Source organism: Lepisma saccharinum, chromosome 13, assembly GCF_977018435.1.
Source record: "Lepisma saccharinum chromosome 13, izLepSacc3.1, whole genome shotgun sequence".
Taxonomy (NCBI): domain Eukaryota; kingdom Metazoa; phylum Arthropoda; class Insecta; order Zygentoma; family Lepismatidae; genus Lepisma; species Lepisma saccharinum.
The window spans coordinates 29,357,511-29,385,488 of record NC_139241.1 but is presented as its reverse complement, the minus strand read 5'-3'; the positions used below and the strand labels follow the sequence as shown (position 1 = coordinate 29,385,488).

Genomic DNA, 27,978 nt, shown 5'->3' with positions numbered 1-27,978 from the left:
TCCTTAGTAGTCCAGGTGCACGGGTTCTACGCCCGAAAATGAGGCTCGGTGAGGCTCGCAGTGTTGCCAACCGCTTATTCGAAAAAATCACCAAGGTTTTTGGTCTAACCTAACCTAAAACAGCAAGGAGTTGGCAACTTTGCTTGAGAGTTCAGAAAACCGGAAGTGAGGCTCGGTGAGGCTCGCAGTGTTGCCAACATCTTACTCGAAAAAATCACCAAAGTTCTTGGTCTAACCTAACCTAAAGCAAGGAGCTGGCAACCTTGCTTGAGGCTTGTTTTACAGTGCATAAAGCAAGGTTGCCAACCTACTGGTACTTTTGCCATAGCCTTTTACAAAAAAGAGAGAGAAGAGAGAGAGGGAAGAATTAAACAACCGACAGCCCACCTACAGCTTTTTTTTGGTCTAACCTAGCCTAAAGCAAGAAGCTGGCAACCTTGCTTGAGGCTTGCCTTACAGTACATAAAGCAAAGTTGCCAACCTACTGGTATTTTTGCCACAACTTTTTACAAAAAAGAGAGAGAGAGAGGAGAGAGAGAGGAGAGAGAGAAAGAGGAGAGAGAGAGAGGGAAGAGTTAAACAACCGACAGCTGCCAACACCCTAACCTAACCTAACCTAACCTAACCTAACCTAACCTAACCTAGCCCACCCTAACCTAACCTAACCTAGCCTAACCTAACCTAACCTAACCTAACCTAACCCAACCTAACCTAACCAGGTCTAACCTAACCTAAAGCAAGAAGCTGGCAAGTTTACTTAAGACTTGCCTTACAATGCATAAAGCAAGGTTGCCAACCTACTGGTATTTTTGCCATAGCCTTTTACAAAAAAGAGAGAGAAGAGAGAGAGGGAAGAATTAAACAACCGACAGCCCACCTACAGCTTTTTTTCCCTTGGTCTAACCTAGCCTAAAGCAAGGAGCTGGCAAGTTTACTTAAGGCTTGCCTTACAGTGCATAAAGCAATTTTTGCCAACCTACATATACTAAACAAAGAGAGCCGGCACTGCCGTAAAAGAGAGAGATGGATGGATGGGAACACTACACGGGTTCAACGTCATCAAATAAAAATCGCCTTAATGGTTTTTTCTTGTAAGGCATGATCTCTATTTTCTCGCAGTGCTGCCAACTCCTACCTACACTTTTTTTTAGTTGGCAAGGGCTAGAGAGAGAGAAAAACTTATAGCTGGGAACAGTAATGAGCGAATGCGCCATATCGTAATTTTCCAACTCCCGGGGGCCAATGTTTGTATATCACAACCTTTGTAAACCTCTCTCTCTCGGGGGAACGACGTGCCACACACACACACACACACACGCACGCACGCACGCACGCACGCGCGCGCGCATATGTATTGTAACACAAACAAACAAACAAAATAATAATTGTTGTTTTTTAGGAGGCCTGGCCCCTATAACCTCGCCAGGGTGCGTGGTGCCCAACCAAAAATGTAAAAGTTTTCTAATGGCTGCGGTTATAGATTACCGCACCTCTGTAGAGTTTCACGTGTTTTTTTTCCCCAAAACTTCCATGAAACCCTACAGAGGACCTCCGTAATGCATGCAACGTGTACTAACGACTCTAGTGTTATTTGATGTTGTGATATTTTTGGATATAGAGTTTTATTGTGAGATATAGATAAAAATAATTATGTTTATTATAATATTTTCTTGATGAAGATGGAGAATGTATGTGTGTGTTACAAATAAAGTTGCATGCTTTTTTCTAGTGTGTGTGTATGTGTTTTTGATGTTTCGACAGCATCTGAAACGATAAAAAAGAAATTTTATTGTTAATATTCACGTGTAAAAACAACAACAAATTTTTTTGTGCAAATTTTCTGATTGTCTCGTGCTATAGTGCAAAAAAGATATTGTAACTGATAACTAATGAAATTGACATTTGTAACTGATCTGAACTAGTGAAATTCGTATTGTGCCATTGTAACTGATTGTGCTAGTGCAGAAAATTTCTTATTGTGCAAGAAAAGATGTTAAAAACTTGTTAAAACTGCTCTGTGACCCTCTCGTTCTTCACGTCGTAGGCGAAGGACTTCTCTGCAATCAGGATGACACTGCATAGGGTATCCTCGGGCAAGGCATCGTGGAACTCGCAGACGACCTTGATGTTGGTTCGATCGTTGACCACAACCTTCTTTCTCTTAGATGTGTTGATGACGGTCATGGGTCTCCGTGCTTTGAACTCGCTGGGCGTGTAGTACATGTCCACGCTTCCCTCGGTCACGCGTTTGTAAGCCGTGTAAGCTTCGTAAAGTTTGAGGTAATCGTTTTTGGTCACGTCGAGGTTGTAATTCTCGCGCGGGAACACTTCGTTGCGTCCGTTCTTCAGATAAACGTTCTTGATCTTGCAGTCGTCGAACTTGCTGGAATCTTTTTCCTGATTCTTGTCCCTCCCGGTCTGAAAGAGCACTACGACGAAATCTGGTATGTCGAACTGTATGTTGTTGAACTGCGTCGTCACGTCGAATTCCATGTGACTTCCCGACGCCATCTTCTGCACGCACTGGTAACCGTGAAAGTGAATCGGCACCTGCGGACTTTTCAAGATCTCCGCTTTGTACTTGAGGGCGTAGTTCGTTTCGTATTCTACCACCGGCATTCTCAATTCCATGCTCCGGATGACGCACTTGGCTGCTTCGGGTAGAGTGTTGGCTATCGGCGTGGTGCCGTCCGGACCCAAAGTAGCGTATCGCATTAGTGCGTCGTTGTCGTTGGCTGCTCTTCGAAACGTAACGCGCAGTCCTCCCTTCCACATGATCTCCTTGTAGTCCGAGAAGAAACCGGGCAGCAGACGCATGGGAAAGAGCACCGTGTGACTTCTCGTCGATATTTTGGTCCCGGCTTCGAATCCCCCGGCCTGGTAGTACGCTGCGTCCGTTTTGGATAATTTCAACGTTCCCACCGCCGTCGACGTGATGCCTGGATAATCTATTCTGTCGATGACGGTGTTGTGTTTCCTCACCTCCACCTGCGAGAACAGGTGAGGCACGAAGTTGTCCACGAGTATCAAGTTTGCTGCTGCGGGAAACGCGTCTCCGCTTTCCTTCTTCACCACGTCGAATTGAAGGTAGAGGTCCGCTCTGTGAGGATGAACGAACCCGTCGCCTACGTCCACATCATATTCGATCTCCCTGTTCGCCTCGTTGAGATTGGCGAACGTGCGACGGTTGGGAGGGAAAGATTGCAATTCGTAACTTTCGATTTGCTCCATTTTACATGTATGGTTATTTATTATACGTTGATCTCCACGATGGCCGTCGTAGTGGCACCTGCGAAATCCACCACGTCTCCTTTCTCGTTCGTCACCACCAACTCTATGTCGTCTATGCGGTTGCGACATACTGGAAAATAGATCGGCGAAGAGGGCGTGTAGATGATCGGTTCCATGAACTCGGAACTTGGTTTGAAAGTGGCTATGATTCCCGTCTGCTTGTGACTTCCTAACAATCCGTCCGAAGATTTCGTGATCATACCTTCGGCCACGTTGCAGTGTACGTTCAGAGTCTCTATGGCCAAGAATTTAGGAATGTTGGTTGCCACGTGCTTGATGCCAGCTTCGAGTTTGGTGTCGTTCTCGAAACCTAAAAGTTCTCCCATGGTGCCCAGGTCCACGGTCTCCGTCGCGGATAGGATTTCCACTCTGTGCGTGACCGAATTTTGAGAAAGGTATGTGCCTTTGGGTAACTGAGCTTGCAAAGTGGAAAGATTGTATTGTCCTGGCGTGACGACGATGTGTTCGCTTCCGACGCTAATTTTGTTGTTGTGATGCGTAACATTAGGTATGAGGTACATGCTGTAGAATGCACGCAGAGCCACGGATTTAGGATAGACGATGTCGTCGTGCAGCGTGAGTTTCAAGATTGAAGATTCGCTCGTGAGATGGAACACGCCCATCCTAGTGATGCTGTTTGAGGTTCCACAATGCTTTCTGAAAATCCTCGATCGTAGGGTTATTTATTTTAGAGAGAAACGCGAGCACGGAGAGGCAGAGATGACCGCAGTTCACGTCTCCGAAATCTTGAATGCGTTCGTCGTTGTAGTATATGGAGGTTTTGTTCGTTTTCAGATAATGAATTAAATTTGTAGGTGGGACACCTCCGAAAGAATCGAAAACGAATGCTTTATCATTGTCGTTTTTGTGGTAACATATCCAATGCGTGCCTGGATTTTCTTGACCGTCCAAGTTGACTACTCCGCATTCTCTTCTTTTGACGCTTGAAGGTAACGAGTCGGACATGAAAACTCATCTGAAGTGTTTGATTTGTAACGGTCCGATCAGAGATTCAATGTCTCGGTTGGTGAGTGCTTCTGTTTCTTTTTTTTAAACTTTTTCATCACGCCCTTCCCCTTCTTCTCCATGGCCAGGTTGTGACGTTTCTGTTCTTCCAACTCGGCCTTGTTCTTCTTCGAGTCGATGACGGTTTTCGCGATGGCGGCACTTCCGCCGGCCAAACTTCCAACGGCCCCCAATGCTGCCAGGATGGCCGGGATGCTGAATATGAAACCTCCGATCTTTTGCTGTTTCCGCGAACGCTGCAATCTTTTCAATTGAGGTGTGCTGAGCAGCAATTTCATTCCGTGTCCTTTCGACAAGCAAGAACGTTTCTTCTCGCGTTGTTTCTTGGTGAGTAACCCATCGAGGGCACCTAGATTTTTTAGATTGGAGTATGGTATCTGGTACACGACACCCTTGGGCTTCATGTTGATGCTCTATGTGTTATTTTCACGGTATGTTATTTATATATATATTCTGAGATTTTTTCTTGTGTAGTTTTTTACGGTATGTTATTTATATATTTTCAAGGCCTCGCAGTCGTTACACAAATTCTATTACGTGCTTCGTTTTCTTGCCAAGAAGTTCCTTTGTCCCCTTGTACACAATTCGAGTTTTGTTCTCGATTAAAATAGATAGCTTCTCGTCGGATAACATGTTAGCGTATCGATCTGGTAAAAATAGACTGTATTGTGCGTTGAGCAACAGGCGTACCTTGGGACCATACTGGGTAGAAACGATTGAACCGGAAGTTATCGTGTAAGGTTTGTCGACTTCCAATTCCTGAATTTTTACATACTCGACTGACAAATTTAGCATTTGTTTTAATGCTTGGAGATCACTTATTTTTTCAGTCGTCATATCAAAAAAAATTTCAAAGTGTTAGAGAGAAATTTAATTGTTTTTTCACGTTGTGTGTTATTTATATATACCGAAGATTATTTATTTATATATCAAGTTTTTTTGACACGTATATATATTATTATTTTTTTAACAGAGGAAGAAAGTCCGTGCTTCGGAAAACGCGATGATGTGCGTAATGATATCTTTCGTCTCCTGCATAGACTTGTACCAATCTACTGTGTACCATCTTCTTCCCTGCCTTGCCTCGTGCAATTCGTCCAACCTCTCGTTTAATTTTTCCCCTGCAGCCGAAAGCAGAATGTTGAGATCACCGCACCTCAGGCCGCTGATCTCCCGAAGACGGTCCTTGAGAACTATTTCGCATCCCATGTGAAATGCCGGCGCCGTTCTTGCTATGATCACAAGTTTATTAACATCTCCGTTAACTACCTTTTTGAATATTTTAGATAGTAGTTCGTGCGGCAAATCAGTTATGCGAGACATGTTGTTATTATTATTATTTTTTACTCTATGTTATTTATATACCCCAGCCCAATTTTTGTTTCGTGTTCATGGCGATGGTGGTACCCAGTGCGGCGACCCGTTCACCCAGCGATGCGTCTCTGCTCACGAACCTTTCGAAAGCTGCGTGCTCTAACTTTCTGTCTGCTTCGTGACGTGCGTCCAGATCCGTCTGCGTGGTGTTGTAAGCGATGTCGTGATCTTTGCATGCCGCGTCCAACGGATTCACACCCTTGTCTCCTCTCTCCAATCTTTTCTCGAGTTTGGTACCCGGTCCGCAGTACTGGTAGCCAGGTAGATGCATCTCGAAAGGTAACTTGTTGATGATGTCGTTCACGAGTCCCTTTCCTTCGGCCACGTTCCAGAATTTCGGAGGCAGCGTGTTGATGATTTTGATCAGGTAACCTATGCCCTTGTCGTCGTTCACGATGAAGTTGGAAAGTTTCGTGCTGATCATGTCCACGATGCCAACCTTCTCGTTGTAGAAATTACGATTGCCTGCATTCTCTTCGCCGGCTATCACCAACAATCGGTCCACGAGTTTCCTAACGTCGTCCACCCAAACGAATTCTTTGGGTAACGTGTTGTAGCGTTTGACGCCGCTGCCCGTTTTGACCTGGTTCCAAATCGGTTTGATGAGATTCCTGTACTTCTCGCCGCTGCTCGATTTCACCCTATTCTGCGAGGCGTCGTTGTTCTGGTACAAGGCATCCGTCATGATCAGAATTTCCTTGTAACTTTGGTAATCTTCGACGGTGTAATCTTTCGGCTGCTTTTTGGCGACGAGTTCCCACAGTCCCACCGTACCCGGATACCTGTTCCAACTATCCTTGTCGCCTAAATTGACTTTAATGTCGTTGCCTTCGAAGGTCACCTTCGATTTCCCAATCTTCCACACCACACCGCCGCCTTCGCTGGTTTCCATGCTGGGATACAATCCGAACACTTCATCCTTGTCGAATTTCCCCGTACTCAGGTAGTCTCGTGCCAAAGGTCCCAACTCGATTTTATCCGAAGACGACGTGCTGCCTATGGCTCGACGTCGTGCCGGTGCATCCTTCAGTTCGAACGGCGTCGAAGGAATGCTCGAAATGGGCGTGGGTACGGCATAACTTTTAGCTGCGAGCGGTACGAGTTCATTAATCAAATTTTTATTTTGTTCCGTGACACTTTTAATTTCTTTACCTAGACTGCTGATGGCATCGATCACAGGTTGATCCTGACGTTTCTTCTCTTCGTAGAATCCGCGATTCTCGGATTTCCAACCTTTGAAGCGTTTCGCGAGGTAATCGCGAAGCTTGAGATTTTCGTCTTCGATTTTTCGTTTCGTCATGACGTTATTTATATACGTCGTTTCTCACAACGTTGCAACGTTTAGAAAGTCATTGATTTTGTTTCTGTATTTTCCGTCGTTGGGTTTCCTCGTCATGTCGATCGTCGCGAATCCGAAATCGTCACCGTTCCAGCAAGTAGAGCAGCAGCGTTCCGAAAATTGATTGTAGTTCATGTCTCCGCCTACGTAGTCATCGTACGCGTGCTTGAGGTTGGTGTGATCTTGACGAAACAAACATATGAAATTAGCGTTGTCGCGTACTAACTGTTTTGGAATTTTGGAAAACGTTTGAGCTAGGTAGAAACAATCCATTCCTTTGTGACGACCTTGCGTGAAAAAGTTGCGAATTTCATTTTGATTTTCCAGGATGGCGTCGTCGAACACAACGACTGAATTTTCACGACAATCGTCGAGTGGTTTTATTTCCGAAGCGAACGTTGCAATGTCCAGACCATCGTACACTTTCATCAGTTGCTGGTATTTGGATTGCTCCAAACTTTTTGAGAACACGTACAGGTGCCTGTTCTTCCAATCTAACCAATTCGGTGCGAGGAGAAAATTGTCCACGAGCAGTGTCGTTTTCCCACACCCCGAAGGACCTACGATCAGACAGCGGATGCTGTCGGGAAGCAACTCACCGTTCTTTTTCTTCGTTTGACTTTCCGGATCCGGTAGACGCTTCACCACGTTCCACGTACTCACAAGATCACTTCGTCCGCGTCGATCCAACTCTTTTCCGGAAGTCCCAGCCATTTGACAAACAGTTTGTCACCTTTCCTACGCAATACTTTCTCGATGAGGTACGTGTCGGGGTGTTTCGTTTTAGAGAGTTCCTCTTCGTAAAATCTTCCTTTCAAAATCTCGCCGCTACTATCTTTTATTATATACGTGTGTCGGTTTCCAGGTAAAACTCGAACCACCGTAAAGAGTTCCGTGCTCCAATTTTTTGTGAATCCCTTCTCGAAGGTGCGTTTGAATTTGCTGATCCTCACCCGGTCTCCAATTTTGTATTTAGCTTTTTTTGTCGTGGGTGTGTACTTTGGACAGTAAACGGTAGAAATTAAACGCCGCTCGTCAGACTTGGTAACGTCGGCTGGCTTCATGCCTATCGTTCTGTGTACCGTATCATTATAGGTGTCGACGAGTTCCGGCAGGATGTCGACCCATTTGTAATTTCCCCGAAGCGTGAATCGTTTCCACATGTGTGTTTTCAAGGTTCGATTGAATCTTTCCACGATGCTGGCTTTGATGTGACTGAAGGTCGAATAATATCGAATGCCATGTTTTTGAATAAATTTTTGGAATACGGCGTTGTAAAATTCTTTACCGTTGTCCGTTTGCAGAAACCGTGGTCGTCTGCCGCCGCTTTCGCGAAAAATTAATTTGAATGCTTCCGTGACGCACGTTCCCGTTTTCGCCTTCAAAGGTAGAGCCCATGCGAATTTCGAAAACGTGTCTATGACGGTGAGAAGGTACTTGTTGCCCTTGTTCAATTTATGCACGTTTTTCAAATTGCCGCTGCTCATCTCCACGAGGTCACTTTGCCAGAGGTCGTCGATGCCCTTGGTTACCACAGCCAAACGTTCGTAGTTACGGCGTGCAGGTTTATGCAATTCTTCGACCATGGCTTGCCTAGACATTTTTTTAGAGATTACGTTTCAAGAGAAGCACAAGCGTGATGGGATTCAAAGAGGGTGGCACTTCGCTCGTGTTTTGAATGATCAGCTTATCGCCGGCACTCACGTCGAAAACAGAGAGAAACATGAGAATCTCTTCTGCGTGGTCTACACGCTTGGTGTTGCCGAAAATGTCGTTAGGCATTTTTGGTTAACGGTTTTTTATAATAGGATAGACGATTCGTAATTCTACGAAGAGAGGAATAAGTTTGTCGTAATCTCCGAGGAGTTCCATGTAAAGATAATCTCCTGCGGACACATCGTACGTAATGTTAGAAAGCATCTTGTCGTGCTTGATTCGAAAAATGTTCTTGCCGGTAGAAATTTTGATTTCGCCTGCGTTTTCCGGATTCACGGTGATTTGAAGTTTCCCGTCGATCGGAATTTCGTAGAAATGTAAATTGTTATTAAAAACATAAAACATCTTGCCCACATCGTCATTCAGTTTCGTCCAAATGCTGTTGAGGTGAATGATCAACAGACCGTTGAGTTTAGGTAACACGGAAGGTAAGACTTCATGATCTGGTATGGTTTCCATAATGATCTGTTTTTTGAAACCGAACAAATTCATAGGCATGCTGGTTATTTAAGAATACAGTCAAAGTTTTTTGTAATGACAGTCAAAGTGTTTTTTTTTGTTTTGTTTTGTTTTTATGAATCTTCTGTTGAAGATGGACATATGTTGCAGGTTTTGCTTTCTGCTAAGCGATAGTGCCCCCACGGCAATGTGTGAATACCACACTCGAGGACGCACCTCTTGTCGTCGTTGGGATCCAGCGCAATTTTTCTAACTTTGTTTGTGGTCAACACATGGTCGACGCTCTGGATGCGCTGTTCTTCTCTTAGAACCGACGACCTGGTCTTGAGGCAATCGACAAAGTCCTCGAATGCGAGATGCTCCCGAACCACCTGTCTGCCGACACCCTTGGCCTTCTTGGTAACGCTGCCCTCGGCTTTGATGGCATAGGCCTTGGCGCGAAGACCTGCAAACTCGAGAATTACATCACCGTCCTTCTCGTCTTTGAGTTTGCCAGGTACTTTTTTGTTTCGGGGCAGGATGCCGTACTGGTTCGGCTGGGGATAGCCCGAGGTGTCGAAGAGGTTAACCAAAGCTGGTGCCGTGACTATATCCCTGTATGCATCGGCTGAGTGGACGTGGTACACCAAGCTGTCCGTGTCCGTGTAGAGAAGCGAGATGTTGTGGCTATAATATGGACGTAATATGTCGTAGTACGTCTCGAACATGTGCAGCTTGCTCAGGTCTAATACTGAGGCACCAACATAAATTGGCTTGTCGAGCCTCACCTCACTCTTCCTCATATGCACCAGAGCAAGCTGCTCATTATAAATGGTCCTCGATTTAAATAATGGGTTTGCTACGAGCCTGCGACATTGTGCTTTCCTCGTTACCAATTTTATGTCCATGCGATTCCGTACATTCTCCATAGTTTTGCCAAACACCGCATTATTCATTAACTTGAAGAAATCGCGATCGAAATCAGAAGTGGCGACTGTGCGATGTTCGGTGTTGAGCTCGATGTATGGCTTCAACCATGGAGAATGCTCGAACATCAAAACTCGATGTACTGTGCGGACGGTAACCCCTTGCTTCATCAACCACCGGAGGTTTTGGTAGTGCAGGACATAACGCTCTTTGGACTCGAAATCCATGACGAGCTTCTTCTGGTTGGAATCGGGTGGACACTTGAACTCGGGTGCAGGGGGAAGATCGCTGAACAAATCCTGCAGCTTCTCGGAGAACTCAAGGTCCACCTCGGCAAAGAACCCATGTTCCAAATCGTCGAAAGCTTCGACGTCGAAGTTGGAAGGGTCAGCCCACTCAAAGCCTCTAAAGGGGAGTGGCTGCATCATGGAGTGTCCGTAGAGGTTATTGACGTCCGTGTACATGATGTAGCTGGACGGTTGTGAGGGGTCGTAACCGGTGGCCATGTGGTGATTGTTGGCGCGCGAGTGTCGCTGCGACACCTGGACCATTCCACCCCGCACGGCACGTTCCACAAACAGCATCATGTTCACGTCCGAAAGAAGCTCCAGCTCGATCTTCGTCACCAGAAACATGGCTGACCACGCCAGTCCGGGGAGACTGTAGAAGTAGGCAGGGTCCAGCTGGTAGATGGTCTTCGCAGTCGCACGGAACGTCTGGAACACGTCGGCGAGGAGCGTCACATCAAGTCTGAGGTAGGCGTCGTGGTAGTCCCCGAGAGTTCGACAGCCCAGCTCGCGCCACATGGACTGGGCGTGGTGATATTCCTCGTCGGTGATGTTCGAGCCTCGCAGCTTGCTATAGAAGTTTGCTCGAGGAGGTAGCGACGTCTCTGCGAACTTGGAAGGGTCTGTGATGTATTCGTAGGGATAGACCCCCTTACGCTTGAAGAGACCTGCGTCCAAGTTCGGAAAGTTTCCGGAGGTGATGAGCATTTGCTCGTCGCTAAGCTTCCCTGCGAGAGCATCGAGGCTGGCCGGGAGGAACCTCAGGGAGTCGAGGAAGCGAAGCTCGACGGTAGAGTGTGTTTCTGAGATTCGCACCCACTTGCTCAAGCTAATGTAACGCTCCTCGTTCTGCGCCAGGACGTTGATTCGCATGTCGTCGTACCCAAAGTGAGGCACCAGATGGTGGAAGTCGTATCCCGAGCCATTATGAAAAAACACAGGGATAAATCGCGGGTCCCGGGCCATGAGGTTGCATCCGTTGCGCCATGGACCAACATACCTACCGTTAAAGTGATCATGGTGTTGGACTTTACGGTTGTTGGTGGTGTACTCCTTGACGCAGACAGGGCAAGCGATGGCCTCGTCGTGTCTACGTTGATCGTCGGGGGACAGTGGGAGCATAGACTTGGGGGCCAACAGTACCTTCCCTATCTCGTTGGCCTCGACAACCATCCTCTCGAGGAAGTGTTTGGCTGCGTCGGGACCGCGATACACGTAGGGCTCGGGGGCAATGTGCTGGTCTCGTCGCACCACAACGTATGCGAAGCTGGATGCCTCGTGGAGTTGGTAAGGGGTGGTGGAGGAAACTTCGGGATCTGGATCGCAAGTGGGCAGGGGTTTGAGGAAGGCCTCGAAATCCGCGATGATGATAGCGGGGTGCTCCACCATAGCACCGTGCATGTGGAAACGCTCCACGGTGCCAGGTTTGGGCAAGACTGCCACACCAGGCTTGTTGTTACTACAGTAGAACTTGTGGCGAGCGAGCTTCTCGACAGCGATGTTGGGACCTCTGATGCGCTGGTAGTCCTGCTGTTTTTGATTGTCAAAAGTTGACAAGCATCTTCGACACACCTCGACGTGGGTTTTGTTTTTGCTCCGCTGGCTCGAAACAAGTCTAGAGAGGGAACGGATGAGGGTGTAGTGGTGATTGGTCTCGTCCTTGATGAGCAGAAGATGAATTTCCTGCGCACCATCAACGTTTACGTCGCTCACCCTGATGGGGTACACCGCATTTTCGTCAGTGAGACCGTAAACGTTGATGGCCAACCGCGCACGAACCTCAAACTTTCGAATGTCCGAAAGCGCCACCGGGTAGTTGATCCCAGCCATCGCAACTTCCAGCTCTGACTCGTAGGGTAGGTAGTGGTTAACCCGGTGTGGATGGTTTTTCCAGTGGACAGGGTGCAACGCTGCAAGCACCGACCATACGAAGCACTTGTTATCTTTATTTTGGATGTTCAGGACGGCCTTCTTTGCCACAATGGTAGGTGGTAAGGCGGCGTAGCTGGAGGCGGAGAGAGGCACGAACTTACAAAGTTTGACGCACAGTTCGTGAGGCTCGCCACACAGCGAACCCCCCGAGCCTTTAGCTTGATGTTCTTCTTGTTTTGCCACCAGCTCATCGGCAAACTGGTTGTAGATGACCTCGAGGTTGTCGACATCCGCCAGATGCAGCGTCTTCGCCTTGGTGTTGTGACAGAAGCTGTAAATTTCATCGGACGGCTTCTTGTACTGGCAACGTAGCGATGCGTAGAATTTGGTGGAGTGCATTGCAAGCGCATCGCCGAGGATGGAAATGATTTTGGCTTGCACGTTCTCCAAAAAGCTACGCACGTCGCATGAGCCCTCCGAAGTGAGGACAAAGTCTTCTAACAACCGCTCGAAAGCAGTCTGGTTCGCTTTCGCTACAGGCTTGACGCGTTTCGTGGGTGGTGCATTGATGGAGGCTGCTTCTGCCTTCCTCTTGGTGGAGGTCGAAGGCTGGGCCCCAGATGTATTTTTGCTTAGACAATTAAGCTTATGCTCCTTGACATACGCAATTGTGATCTGTATATTGCATCCGGAACACAGTTCGGTGGCAGCCAAATGCTTGCCTGGCACGCAGGTGCGACAATGTCTTGCAAAATTTTTGCTTGATTTGGGTTCCTTGCACACAGGACAATTTTTCATGGAGCGCATTTTTTTGGGGGGTATGTTTATTTATATGCGATCTGTTGGTGGTAGAGTGTTTACAAAATAAACCCTGTAAAAAAATTTAAAAAAATATATAAGAAAAATATGATTGTAGATAGGAAAAAGCACAATAAATATTGTATGCATGTGTAATTCTATTTAGCTTATTTTTGCTAGACACGAATCTTCTTCAGATTTTATTGCCCATTAGTATATTTTTCTACCAATCTAGTAGAGGTATGAAACTATGAAAATGTACTTGTTTATATATATTCTATTGTTTCGGCTGATATAATAGCAAATATATATATATATAGCTATTTTGAAATTCTAAAACTTTCAGGTATACTTATTTTTACATGCAAACATACATCATAAAAAATTACACAATCGTATTTTTTTTCCATACACACATTTTTTATTTTCAGAAAACAAAGTTATTTTCAGAAAACAAAGTTATTTTCGATTTTTTTTAAATCAAAACAATAAAAATTATTTGTGTTTATAGTATTTGTCGGGCAATAGCAGATAAAACAAGAATGGGTTTTCTACGACCCCCAGTTTACGAGTTACAAAACAACTTAGAAATCACATCTTGAAATTTAAATTTAAAATAACTCGAAAACAGTAAGCACTAATCATTATGTTTCCAATAGGTTGTAGAGTACATTTAATTTTTTATCAAATGTCATTAAAATTTTCGAAATAGGGTAAAAACTAAGCCAGCAAATCAAGTTTCTCAAAAAAATAAAAAATTGTCTGTATTTCCGAAACTTGAGGGGGTAGAAACGATTTTATTTGCTAGTCGAATAGTTCTCGTCGAATCCTATCCAACAAACCTAAAATCATCATCCTAGCTCAATTAGGAGCCGAGAAAATCAATGTCTTGGAAAACGTCTTAAGATTTTTGTCTTAAGAAAATTTTCTTGACAGACCGGAAGTAACATCTTGAGATACCGGAAGTCAACTTTCTTAAAGATTGAGATATTTGTCTTAAGACGTTTTCCAAGACATTGATTTTCTCGGCTCATATGGGGTCTAGAACCATGTAACTTTGGTCTATGTATATACCAGCACTTGCCCGATCCTGTGGCCGAGTGGTTAGCACATCGCGCTGCGGCGCCAAGGGTCCCGGGTTCGAATCCTGGTCGGGCTTGGTTGTTTGTGAATGTCCATTTCATCACTCATCCCCAATCTTCGCAAATTAGCCAAGAGGTACAAAACGTAAAATAAAATAAACTAAATCAATCATTAAGTTCCGTGTTGCAATCATGAAATTAAATTTTAATTAACTTTTTTTATCCATCTCTCTCTCAAATCTATATAGCCTGTTCATATTTGGCATGTCAGCCATTTTGTTTACGTAGCAAAAAAAATCTCAATGCTCGTTGTAGCCATAAGTATAATTGGATATAATTGCCGGATTTTATTTAATTTTAGGTTTAAAATCAATAAGCGTGCATAAAAAAAACTAAATATTTTAAATAAATAAGATTCGAATAACTATGTACTTCCACTAGCCTTTGCGATGGCGCAGCGGTAGGCTTGTATTCAAGGGTTCGATACCCGTACAAGTGGTTCTTGAAACTATAGGTCCAGTCCCGATTAGCCTTACTGTACATAAAGTGGACTTAAAACATCAAATCAATCAGTACTTCCACTAACCTCTGCGATGACGTAGCGATAACGTCGTTGTCTTGTAATCAAGAGTTCGATGCCCGTACAAGTGGTTCTTGAAACTGTAGGTCCAGTCCCGATTAGCATTACTGTGCATAAAATAGACTTAAAACATCAAATCAATCAGTACTTCCACTAACCTCTGCGTTAGTACAGCGATAGCCTTGTAATCAAGGGTTCGATACCCGTACAAGTGGTTCTTGAAACTGTAGGTCCAGTCCCGATTAGCCTTACTGTACATAAAGTGGACTTAAAACATCAAATCAATCAGTACTTCCACTAACCTCTGCGATGACGTAGCGATAACGTCGTTGTCTTGTAATGAAGGGTTCGATACCAGGTGGGGACATAAGTGGTTCTTGAAACTATAGGTCCAGTCCCGATTAGCCTTACTGTACATAAAGTGGACTTAAAACATCAAATCAATCAGTACTTCCACTAACCTCTGCGATGACGTAGCGATAACGTCGTTGTCTTGTAATCAAGAGTTCGATACCCGTACAAGTGGTTCTTGAAACTGTAGGTCCAGTTCCGATTAGCCTTACTGTGCATAAAGTGGACTTAAACAAAAAAAAAACGCCAACTCAATCAATTAATCAGTACTTCCACTAGATATCAAAAACACGCAACTCTCCTCTATTTTTCATGTCTTCCTCTAACAATTTAACACATTTATTTTTTTGAAATATGCCCCGCACACATATTTCCTACCTACCAACAACGGCACACGGAAGAAAAAAGATATTCCAGCTACCAAGATGCATGCTTCAAATATATAAAAGCAGAGAGAGACATGAAACACCTTCTATATTCTCTCTCTTTTTGCATGTTTTGTGAGTATATTTTCTTCCGCAAAAGCATTGCCATACTTATAAATCAAAACCAACTCATGCGAGCTAAGAAACAAAGTTACTTACTTTTAGAAATTCTGCGGAAATGCTCTTCACTAGCGTTGAAAATAAAACAGAACTTTATACACCAGCGCTTTAAGTTTTATACGGTTTTCTAATAACGTCAAAAATGATATGTTAGTCAACGTAACGTGGACCAATAGAAATCCAAGAACCAAATTCTCTAGAACATTCTCCCCCCTACATTTCAGTCACATGTACTTCGCAACTATGCTTGGTGGCAGAGAAAAAATACAGTTCCGGTTATTTATTTCATAGTCCCTGACCCCGTCTCTGCACCCACGAGAGCGGACGTTACTTCGTGTTTTCATTTCGCCAGCTCTACCACCAAGCATAGTTGCGAAATGTATATGGTGATTTCTGGTTATTTGTATAGAAACGGAGCAACGTATTTTCTGTCACCGGAAAACCCATTTCCGTCCTAGTCAGATAACGAAATTGTCAGGAAAAAGATAGATATGCAGTTGACTACATATTTGTTGAATTCGTGTCGTTGTGTCAACGTTGATAGCATATACAGAGAGAGGGAACGAAATTGTCGTTTTTCTAGATATCCACAGGCAAAAGCGTAATATTTTTTCAAATACAATATGACAGTCGCTTTTCGATACCGAAAAACTAAATACAATAAGTATATATATATATATTTACAATATTAATATTTATTTAACAATATCTACCTACGAATTTGCCTCGAACGAAAACATGTCATAGAAAAACATTTTTCCAACCGTAAATTCAAAAATTTTGGCCCCCGCGCGCGCGCGTGCGTGCGTGCGTGCGTGCGTGTGTGTGTGTGTGTGTGTGTGGCACGTCGTTCCCCCGAGAGAGAGAGGTTTACAAAGGTTGTGATATACAAACATTGGCCCCCGGGAGTTGGAAAATTACGATATGGCGCATTCGCTCATTACTGTTCCCAGCTATAAGTTTTTCTCTCTCTCTAGCCCTTGCCAACTAAAAAAAAGTGTAGGTAGGAGTTGGCAGCACTGCGAGAAAATAGAGATCATGCCTTACAAGAAAAAACCATTAAGGCGATTTTTATTTGATGACGTTGAACCCGTGTAGTGTTCCCATCCATCCATCTCTCTCTTTTACGGCAGTGCCGGCTCTCTTTGTTTAGTATATGTAGGTTGGCAAAAATTGCTTTATGCACTGTAAGGCAAGCCTTAAGTAAACTTGCCAGCTCCTTGCTTTAGGCTAGGTTAGACCAAGGGAAAAAAAGCTGTAGGTGGGCTGTCGGTTGTTTAATTCTTCCCTCTCTCTCTTCTCTCTCTTTTTTGTAAAAGGCTATGGCAAAAATACCAGTAGGTTGGCAACCTTGCTTTATGCATTGTAAGGCAAGTCTTAAGTAAACTTGCCAGCTTCTTGCTTTAGGTTAGGTTAGACCTGGTTAGGTTAGGTTGGGTTAGGTTAGGTTAGGTTAGGTTAGGTTAGGCTAGGTTAGGTTAGGTTAGGGTGGGCTAGGTTAGGTTAGGTTAGGTTAGGTTAGGTTAGGTTAGGTTAGGGTGTTGGCAGCTGTCGGTTGTTTAACTCTTCCCTCTCTCTCTCTCCTCTTTCTCTCTCTCCTCTCTCTCTCCTCTCTCTCTCTCTTTTTTGTAAAAAGTTGTGGCAAAAATACCAGTAGGTTGGCAACTTTGCTTTATGTACTGTAAGGCAAGCCTCAAGCAAGGTTGCCAGCTTCTTGCTTTAGGCTAGGTTAGACCAAAAAAAAGCTGTAGGTGGGCTGTCGGTTGTTTAATTCTTCCCTCTCTCTCTTCTCTCTCTTTTTTGTAAAAGGCTATGGCAAAAGTACCAGTAGGTTGGCAACCTTGCTTTATGCACTGTAAAACAAGCCTCAAGCAAGGTTGCCAGCTCCTTGCTTTAGGTTAGGTTAGACCAAGAACTTTGGTGATTTTTTTCGAGTAAGATGTTGGCAACACTGCGAGCCTCACCGAGCCTCACTTCCGGTTTTCTGAACTCTCAAGCAAAGTTGCCAACTCCTTGCTGTTTTAGGTTAGGTTAGACCAAAAACCTTGGTGATTTTTTCGAATAAGCGGTTGGCAACACTGCGAGCCTCACCGAGCCTCATTTTCGGGCGTAGAACCCGTGCACCTGGACTACTTTCCTTCAAAGACCTGGAAGTTCTCGTTCCGCAGATGATGAACCATCAAAAAGACAGAAGGTCAGAAGAAACGATGAATCGTATTTGAGGTTTAGTTTCACGGTACTTGGAAATCAGCCTCAGCGTGTGCTGTGTAATGAACTGTTGTCTGCTGAAAGTATGAAACCTTCCAAGATGTTACGGCACCTGCAATCTAAACATCCTTCGGTGAAAGATAAACCGCTCGAATTTTTCGAACGCAAACTCTCTGTACCTCAAAATCAGAAGTTAACCATCACCCACATGACCAATGTTAGTCAAAAACCACTTCAGGCATCATATCAAGTGTGTCTGAGAATTGCCAAGAAAGGCAAACCACATACTATTGCAGAAGATTTGATTCTTCCTTGTGCACTTGATATAGTGTCAACAATGATCAACCCCGAAGAGGATATGAAAATATCAAAGATTCCATTGTCGAATGATACAGTGGCAAGGCGTATTTCTGATTTGGCCCAAAATGTTCGCGACCAGCTGAAGGAGAAGATTTAAAAAAAGTGAATTTATTTCTATTAAACTGGACGAGTCCATACATGCCGATTCCAATCCACTGAATCTGTGGAAGAGGATATATTGTTCTGCAAACCCTTGCCTCAACATACAACTGGTGAATCTTTATATCAGGTGTTTCTTGAGGCTACAAGTCCATTTGAAATAGAATGGGAAAAGTGAATTTCAATCTGCAGCGATGGTGCCATTCCAAGGCCTTAACTGGTAAGAAGAGTGGTCTTGTGGAAAGACTGAGCTCTATCATTCCAAATGCGAAATGTGTGCATTGTTTCCTACATCGTACACTTCCAAATAATGTTGAAGTTGAAAGAACATGGTTAGTTTAGTATCCAAGCAGAAAATGTGTGTACTGTCTTCCTTGTTTCTTGTTTGCCAAATCAGATTCGTTACAGTTTTGCCGTGCTGAAGGATTTTTGCACTGGCGTAAACTTAATCCTCGAATTCCAGATAACGAAAATTCACAATTCCATAGAACTGCTTTTGCCGAGTGGAGACAGCTATTGTCACGTTTGAAGGGCAGCTCTGCTGTTGACAACGCGCCACAACAGCAAATTCTGAGTGAAAGTGGGAAATTGAGGCCTATACTACGGGCACTATTAGACTGTATTTTGTTTCTGGCATCAATAAATCTTGCATTACGAGACACTGATGATGTTTTGTGGAAGAAAGATGATGAGACTACCGAACAACATGGGAATTTATTAGGCCTATTTATGTTGGCGAAATATGACGATGTGTTAAAATCTCACGTGTCAACAATAATACATTCCCAATCAACTCTTGCTGTGACATATTTATCTCCACAAATTCAGAATGAACTTGTCCACATAGCAGGGAATCAAGTACATCAGGCAATAATTGAGGACATTAAAAGGCCAAAATATTTTGCCATTTTGTATGACTCTACTCCTGATGTCAGTAATAACGAGCAAATGTCCCAAATTTATCGTTACGTTACAGTGTCTTCAGATGAAGAGTGCAAAATCGAAGAAAGTTTCGTTGACTTCATTACTACTGACAACAAAACTGGCGCTACTTTAACTGAAGTCATTTTACATGCTGTTCAGAATGATGTCCTTTCCATGTCAAACTTCCGTGCTCAGTGATTTAACAAGGCCAGTAATATGTCGGGAGAAATACTCCGGTGTTCAAGCTCGCATTTCTCAGCAGTTTCCTACAGTTTGCTATGTTCCTTGTGCATCACGCTAGTTAAATGCAGTTGGTGTTCGTGCTGCGTCACCAGACACAGAAACCGTCAATTGATTTGGAGCAATTCAAAATGTTTACAGTTTACTCAGTAAATCAACTCATCGTTGGGGTATTTTAAATAAAATCATCTTCATATTACTGTGAAGAGTCAATCAGCAACTAGTTGGTCTTCAAAAGCAAACGCAGTACAATCACTAAGTACCCAATTTCCGGATGTCTGTGCAGCTTTGGAGGAATTATGTGGCCTCTCAAAAGAGTCACCCGAAACAGTACACGGTGCCAGGTGCCTGCTACACAGCCTTAAGAAGTTTAACTTTCTTGTGTTCTTATTCTGCTTGGTTGATATCCTTCGAGCTATTAACGACGCTAACCTACGGCTACAACAAAAGTCTGTTACAATAGATATAGGTGTTAGTCACTTACAGGGACTGCAAAGCTTTCTGTCTAACAATCGGGAAACAATTGTGACTAACGCTATTGAGAAAAGCAAACAGATCTGCGATGATATGAACATTGTAAGTTAAGAACAGCGTTAAAAAAAAAAAGTTTTTCGATGAAGTTGCAGAAGGTGAAAGTGTAGCGATAAATGAAGAACAAAAAATTAGCAAGAGCTTGTTTTGTGCATTGGATTCAATTTTGTCACAAATAGGCGATCGATTCAAGCTAATGAAAGGAGTTTAGGAGGATTTTCCCGTAATTATTCCAAGCAATATTGCAGTTATGTCAGAAGAAACGTTGAGAAAGGGAGTCTTTGATTTGGCTTTATTATACCCCGAGGGTATCAACGGGAGTGAGTTACTTCATGAACTGTTGTTCTTTAAACATCATACACAAGCATTTTTGAAATACTTTCACTTGGAATGCTTGTCAGAATTGTCACCACTTGCTGCTCTCTCATTCATTCATAAAATATCATGTATTGAGTTGTACCCAAATTTTGTTACTGCATTGAAACTATTTTTAACTCTACCTTCGTCTGTTGCATCTTGTGAAAGAGTTTTAGTAAGCGAAAGCTTATGACGAATTACTTGCGTTCTTCCTTGAGTCAAGAAAAGCTGACTAACCTGGCTATTTTGTCTGTTGAGAAGTACAGAGTTCAATCACTTGTGTTCGATGATGTTATTAATTACTTGGCTGCTCGAAAGGCAAGAAGAGTGAAACTGTAGCTAGTAGATATGTTAGCACAGGAGATTTTTACATGGATTAGTTTCATTTCTAGGATTTTTTTATCATTGAACACCGAGAGGTCAATAATGATCCTTGATTCAGAAGAATAGTTGTAATTGCAACAATTACATACAATTGCTACAATTATTAGCATAAATGAAACGTCAATTTGAATGAACGACATTATTAAGTAAGGCACAACAAAAATGCTTCTACCCCTCCCTTAAAAAACAATGGTAGAAGTTCGACAAGGCGAGTGTAGGGGGCGCCGAAATTTATTCTCGCCCCGGGCGCAGAAATATCTAGCTACGGCTCTGCCCGCAACTAGACGGGGGAAAATCCCGTCGCTTGCCTTAACTTCAGGATAATCGCGAGGAAGGTTTCGTCGCGGCTATGAAAATGCCAGATTCGAAAATGATTGTGATGCAACTCAAGAAAAGTAACTAGTTACAAGTAACAGTTACTTTTTAAGGAAATGTTCCTTTTGAAAGTAGTTAACTGTAACTGTGACAGAGTTACTTTTTATGATAGAAGTAACGTTTATAAGTTAGTTTTACAGTTACTTTTACAGTTACTTTACGACACTTAAATTGCTATGTAAATTATCGTAAATTATTGGCGATTTAGTGAGCTGGAATTCAGTTTCTGCTGCGATAAAAAGAGTCCATCCTTTGATACATTAATTCTTGCAAACAATGCAATAGAGAAAGTTGTTGAACTAAATTTGTCTCCTGTCGGTGGGCAGTCGATAGGCTCCAGGTGCCAGAAATTTCAAGGTGACAGGTTTATGATGTTTACAGATGTTTCATCTTTCGTTTGGTAGTCCTCAAATGCCCAAACCGATATGCATACCTCGGACGAGCGGTGGATTTTCCTGAAGCGAAAAGATAAGCTTCTTGGAGAAGAATTCTTTGCTATTGCTGTCAGTTTGCCACTGTCAGTGGGATGCTGTAAAGTGTCTCTTGTTTCTGTAGTTTGTTCCTCTGTGGTGTAATTGTTTCTACTTTCTACGCGATTTCATTTATCTGAGTTCCTGATAATTCAAAAATGGAAGTAAAGATATTTCCGGTTAGAATTCGCCTATTTACTATTATTTAGCATATCTGGAAATTTTGAAAGAAGTAATATATTTTGATAAGTACTATTCATTTAAGATGTAAATGAGAACCCAATTTCCTGAAATGACAGATGTGACAGATCTTTACTTTGGATGCAATGATAGTAATAATAAGCACTATTGTTATTGATACAACAGTGAATTACAACGTTCAAGTGGCAAAAGGAACGAATCAGGAAGACGCTAGCCATCATTCTAGCTTGTTTATGTAATCGTCTCAGAGAGAACTCAAGGGGTAAGTTTGAAATGCCACTTTTACCTTCATTGATAAAGCACAATTATAGGCAACATTATCATTTCTATCATTTTCTGTTTCATAAGCACTTGTAACTGTACAACATATTTATTTCTCTCTTTCACACGCTTTATGTGCAACAGATCTCTCTTGTTAGATAGAATGTATTCTATATTAACTCGTAACTTTGTAAGTGGATAATGTTTTAAAGCTCATAGATAATATTTGAACACAACTGAATTTAAGAAACACATGAGGCCATTTGGAAGGTGGTATTTTTTGTTAGAAATATTTTTTCGGATTCAGCATACGTTCCCAAGTAGTATTAGTGAATAAACTTCCCCTCCTTGCCCCCCTCAAATCGCCGCCACTAGTAAACAGTAATGGGCCTCAGAGATATGGTAGGGTCTATTGCAATCGCCTTGTATTCAATAGGTCACGGACTAGTTTTCTGGTGGGAGTGTGGCCCAGTCACTGCAGCGGTTCTGACAGTAAAGTGGCCTCGAACTTTTTCTTGTCAGGATTCAAAATTAAATCAGCAACTTTTCGTCAACTATTAAAAAAAATGTTTTGTACAAAGCGTCTTTTGAAGTTAAGTGTCTCATGAAATGGAAATGTGGTTGGACGATCAGCAGCCGTGATTTGTCGAGGTACGTCCCTGCATCCCTCCAGTGGATTCAAAGACACATACATGAGCAGCGAGTGAGAGAAACCGGTATGTTAGATTGTATAAAATCATGCTATTTCTATAGTTTCTAGAATTCCCCCAGTGGACCTTCCTTAAATACAACAAAGTGACGGAGTGGTTAGTACAGCACGCTACAACACCAGGGGTTTCAGGTTCCAATCCTGGTTCGGACATGGTTGCTTGTGATTTTCCCAATCAGAATATAAATAAATTAGAGAAAATTGACATATGGACGGGTTAAAGTTACAGTGGTGTAAGTCACTTTCTTAAAAATAAAAAAGGTCTGACTCACAGCACTTTACTGATCAACACAACATCTGTTTCCTTTATCACTAGACCTTAAACTGTCATCTGTTGACAGTTGAATGAATCTCTGATTTACTTCACGTAACTTTACATCATTGTAACTTTAACCCGCCCATATGTAAAAAACTAAAAATTGAGGAAAAAGTTAAAGGGATACAACGGCTTAGGGGTATTACTAAAGAAAACTCGTTCTGACTACCATGTGGGTGACCCGGGTTCAATTTTCGGTGGGGGAGAACTGAGATTTTTTCCACCTCTTCAAGCGGCTCCAGAGTCCACCCAACTTTATATAAAAAATGGGTAGGCTCTGGGGGGCAAAGGCGGACAGGGGTGTGGTGCTGATCACATCACCTCCACCTTCTGTGATGAAGAAAGTGTGGGGCCCTAACTCTATACCCCCTATACGCAGTCATGGTGTGGTGCAAAGCATAGAGGAGCAATTTACTTTACTTTACAATAAATTTAAATAAAAGAAGACTTATATTATGTGCCAGTAAGTATGTATTTATAAGTAAAACACGTGTGTCTTCACAAATTATTTTATTACAATTAATGATCGATTTGTTATAATTTGGTTGCAAGAAAATTTCCAGCAGAAAGTAACTGTAAAATTAACTTACAGTTACTTTTGGAGCACAGGTAACTAACTGTAACTGAGTTACTGTAACTGTAACTCTGTTACTTTTATAGCAATTAATTGTAACTGTAACTAGTTACCTTTTAAAAAGTAACTTTTTGAACACTGAAGAACACCCTTCAATTGGGATTCAAGATTCCAATATGTGGGTAAAAAGAATACGATTTTGGATGATTATGGTGTGAAAATATGCTATAAAATAGCTATTTAAGCTATTGAATCGTTTTATTTTTAAAAACAGTAAATCGATAATAACCTACTGTACTACTTAAGAGTGTTGCAGGAACATGGTAACTTCAAACTAAAGGATTTTATTTAGAGAGAGTGAGCAACGCTATTAGGGGAGATAATATACCTTGACCCCTCTCTGTGGAAATATGCCTTGCCTTGCTTGCCTCTCCATGGAAAAGATCCTCCAGTCATCCACATATGTCATTGGTCTCCCTTGAACAAACTGTTCTTTTCAAATTTCCAAACGTCGTTGTTGTGCTAAAATCAGGCAAAAACGAAGCAAGTCCCTAGTGTTCTTCAGTTTCATTAGCATATCATCATAGATGCCTAATAAAAATTGATTGATATTTGATTTAGAGACTAAACCATGCATGCATATTTCATGTTTTCTTTATTTTCAACGTCACACTCCACAAATTTCATTCCGCACCCCCTCCACACCCTAGATGATTAATCCCGGTGCAGCGACCCAGCCAGGGAGAGAAAGTGCATTTTCAAAAGGTCTCCGACTTCCCTGAGCAGGATGGGCCATAAAACTCCTTTAATGCATCTATTTTTGTATTGGACGAGGAAGAATCAGGAAAATGAGGGGTAGAAAGAAATGCCTTGCTTGTGGGTCATGCTGGAGAACAATTCATGAGCAGTGTTTCAAACTGTAAGCAGAATTTACTGAAGAACTATCCCAAGTAACCACCACCGTTGGGCCAAAGTCAGTTTTTACGTGGAAAAGGTTGGGTTTATGTTGTCTGGCAAATTGAGGTTGATCTTACGTTGGATCAACGGTGGTTGCCAACGTTTTCCCAACCATGGAAACGTGAGACAAAATCAGTTTTATAAACAACTGTTTAATGCTAAGACAACTTTCAGGAGAATGCTGAAAATTATAGTGTAAAATAAGTGACATGTAACAGTGTTTCTTTTCAAATATTTCAGTCACAGCATATACGGGAAATATAATATATTTTTAATGAAAGTATAAGCTATTTTTAACTTGCAGTCACTCACCAGTCCTTTGTCAGCCGCCATGGATCGAAGATGTGTTGGGAATTGCTTATTGTTTGTCTCTTTTGCTGTAGTAGAAAAATAACATTCTTAACATTTTCAGTACGGTTTGCCCAACGTTGGGCCAACCACTTTTGGTTACTTGGGATTTTTCACTATTTATCATCAAAGTGAAATTTCCAGTATAATATAGAGATAAATTTGCCATGGTCACGTAGACGTTTGCCTTCCCTAACGATATCCCTCTACTGTCAGGAGTATAGCAATGTTGGCGAGTTAAATAGGGTGAAATAATTAAAATTCTTTCCCCCTCTTTCTATAGATGAATTAGTCTATAATAAATAAAATAATAATGATAGATGTGGTTAGCACATTGCGCTACAACATGAGAGGTTCTGGGTTCAAATCCTACCCTCTGCATGGGTGTTCTTTGTGAGTGTCCTTTCATCAATTTCATCATATCCTCACTCATTCTTATTTTCGCGATTAGTCAAAAGTAGCAGAAAAATAGCGAAGTAAAATAAACTGAACTTTTTTTTTTACAAAGTCTATCAACTCTTCTTTACAGATCTGCGGTGCTATTTTAACTGGAACTACAATATATTCTACAGCTTCGAGACAAGGCATAATAATGGATTACACTGGACAGCTGTTACCAAGAGCCGCTGTTTGGCCTACACTGGCATCTGGGATTTTAATGTTATTTGCAGTCTTATCAGCTGGTTGCAAAGGAGCAGCCTACGAGATTCCCTATCCATATATTGTGGCAGTAAGTATGATATTTTAGAACTTTTATTTTTGGAAAGGAGTCCAGAAAAACTGTATTGCTATATTTTATAATAATAATATATATATCTTTATTTAGCGGGTGAGGTTCAGCGCATGCTTTTCTCCCACTTAGCCCTTGTCAGAATACAGTCTACAGTTGACACACATTTCCTACAAACAGTATATATCCAATAAGGAAAAATAAAACAAAACAAAAGACTAATAATAGTAAATAAGAAAAATGAAAGAAAAACGTATGGACAATTGAAAATCAAATCAGAACTGTAAACATACAATTAAGGAGTATATGTATACACATAAAACTACATAAAAATAAATATTAAATAGTACACACATTAAATACAATATTAAGTATATATATGTACACGTGTATACACATGTACACATACATGCATATGTGTGAATGTTTAATGGTGCAAGAAGAGAAATATTTGACATGAAGTAATATCAAGTTCTTACATTGACATTGACATTAATTCATTATGGGATGTATTTCATTCATGTGTGCATCTAGATTCAAACTGTTTACATGGAAGAAAGTCATTTGCTTTGGTTTTAAGAACATGCGGTGTTGATTGGTTAATTATTGTTGTGAGCAATTTATTCCAGGTTGAAACTGCATTTTATCGAGAATAATGATTTTGAAGGAGGCGGTGCTGCAATGACATGTAAAAAGTTTGTTATTCCCTCACGTGAAGTGTGAGTGTATTTTAGTGCCTATTTTAAGTTTTCTGAATAGATAATCTGGTTTACTTACTTCTAAAATTATGTTTTTGAAAGTGATATAGTGCAGATGCCTTCTTCTGTCCATTGTTAATATTATCTTTGTGTTCAAATGAGGCAGGATATGTTCATGTTTTCTGATGTTCAATGCAAATCGTATACAAAAATTTTGCATCACCTGAATTTTCCTTGTATCTGTGGCTGAAACCCCAGGGCCATAAACTACGTTACAGTAATCAAGGAGTGACCACAATAAGAGCTCAGGAAGCTTCAGTTCAACTTTTTCAGTTAGATAATATTGATACCTATATAAATTTCTGAGAATGTAGAATGCTTTTCTACAAAGTCCATTGATGTGTTCTGTCCAAGTAAGAGAACTATCAATCATCAAAACCAGGTTTTTAGATGCTGTTTTATGCGGTATGCATGTCCCACGTATTTTCAAGACCATGTTGTTATACTTGTCATTCGTAATTGATTGTCTGCTCCCCATTAACATGTATGTGGATTTGTTGGGATTTAACCCGCGATCGCTCGCGCTATTAGATAAAACCTAACAATTGCAAAACTTTTGTTATTTCTAGATTGTTATCGGAGGTAACAATGCGTTAAGGCTAAAATGCCTCCTTCCATGTCTCTACTTGTCAACACTGTAGCAAATGTTATTGAAATTGAAAGCGAAACCTTATACTAGCGGCTTTGATCCTAGCCGAGTGCATTGTTAGATTTTTTCTAACATGCGAGTTATCGCGTCACATTTCCAGCGAATGATTGTACAACAGTTTTCCTTTGGGAAATACCGCTTTAATTTATTATTCCGTCTGTGTACAGTGTAGTGCAAAGGTGCATTGGTTCTTCCAATCTGATGATTGTTGTTTTTGGCATTGTGTTATTGAAGAGAATAGCAGTAAAATGTCTGACAAACAAACTAAACAGTACATGATGTGGCTGGAAGAAGAAGACACAGAGGAAGTGGACATTGGACCTCAAGACACAGGTTGGGAAACCAATACAGACGGTCCATCAGAACATGAGGAAGTGCATACCGAGACAGAACAGTCAGTTAGTGATTCTGATGATTCTGTGACAGTTTCAAGACATGTGAATCGTGATACGTATCGAGGCAAAGATGGTTCAACAATATGGTTCAAGCAAAAAGCCCCACCAAGTAAAATCGCCAGACAGAATATTGTCACACAGTTACCAGGTGTGATAGGTGGGGCCAAGAATTTGAAGTCAATTCTAGACTGTTGGAAACTGTTCTTTCCGGATTCTCTAATCACACGTATTGTCCAATACACAAACGTAAAGCTCAAGGAAATGGCACCTTCCTACTCACGTAATACACGGGACTGCCCTCTAATTGATTTTGAAGAAATTTCAGCATTCCTAGGAGTACTATATCTTGCTGGAGTAAAGAAGTCACAGCACCTAAATACAGATGAGTTGTGGGCCACAGATGGAACTGCACCAGACTTTTTCATCGCGTCAATGAGCAAACGAAGATTTCACACTCTTCTCCAAGCTGTTAGGTTTGATGATATCATTACACGAGCACAAAGGAA

General features: G+C 42.1%; 1 protein-coding gene across 2 annotated transcripts in view; it reads left to right on the top strand.

Moving 5' to 3' along the window:
- LOC145997220 (uncharacterized) overlaps positions 1-27,978 on the top strand; it is a 136,649-nt gene that overhangs the window by 74,688 nt on the left and 33,983 nt on the right. For both annotated transcript variants that reach the window (XM_083133992.1, XM_083133991.1), the window contains exon 3: positions 25,470-25,670. In XM_083133992.1, the coding sequence (XP_082990118.1) occupies positions 25,470-25,670 (201 nt within the window). The remainder of the gene's footprint in view (positions 1-25,469; positions 25,671-27,978) is intronic.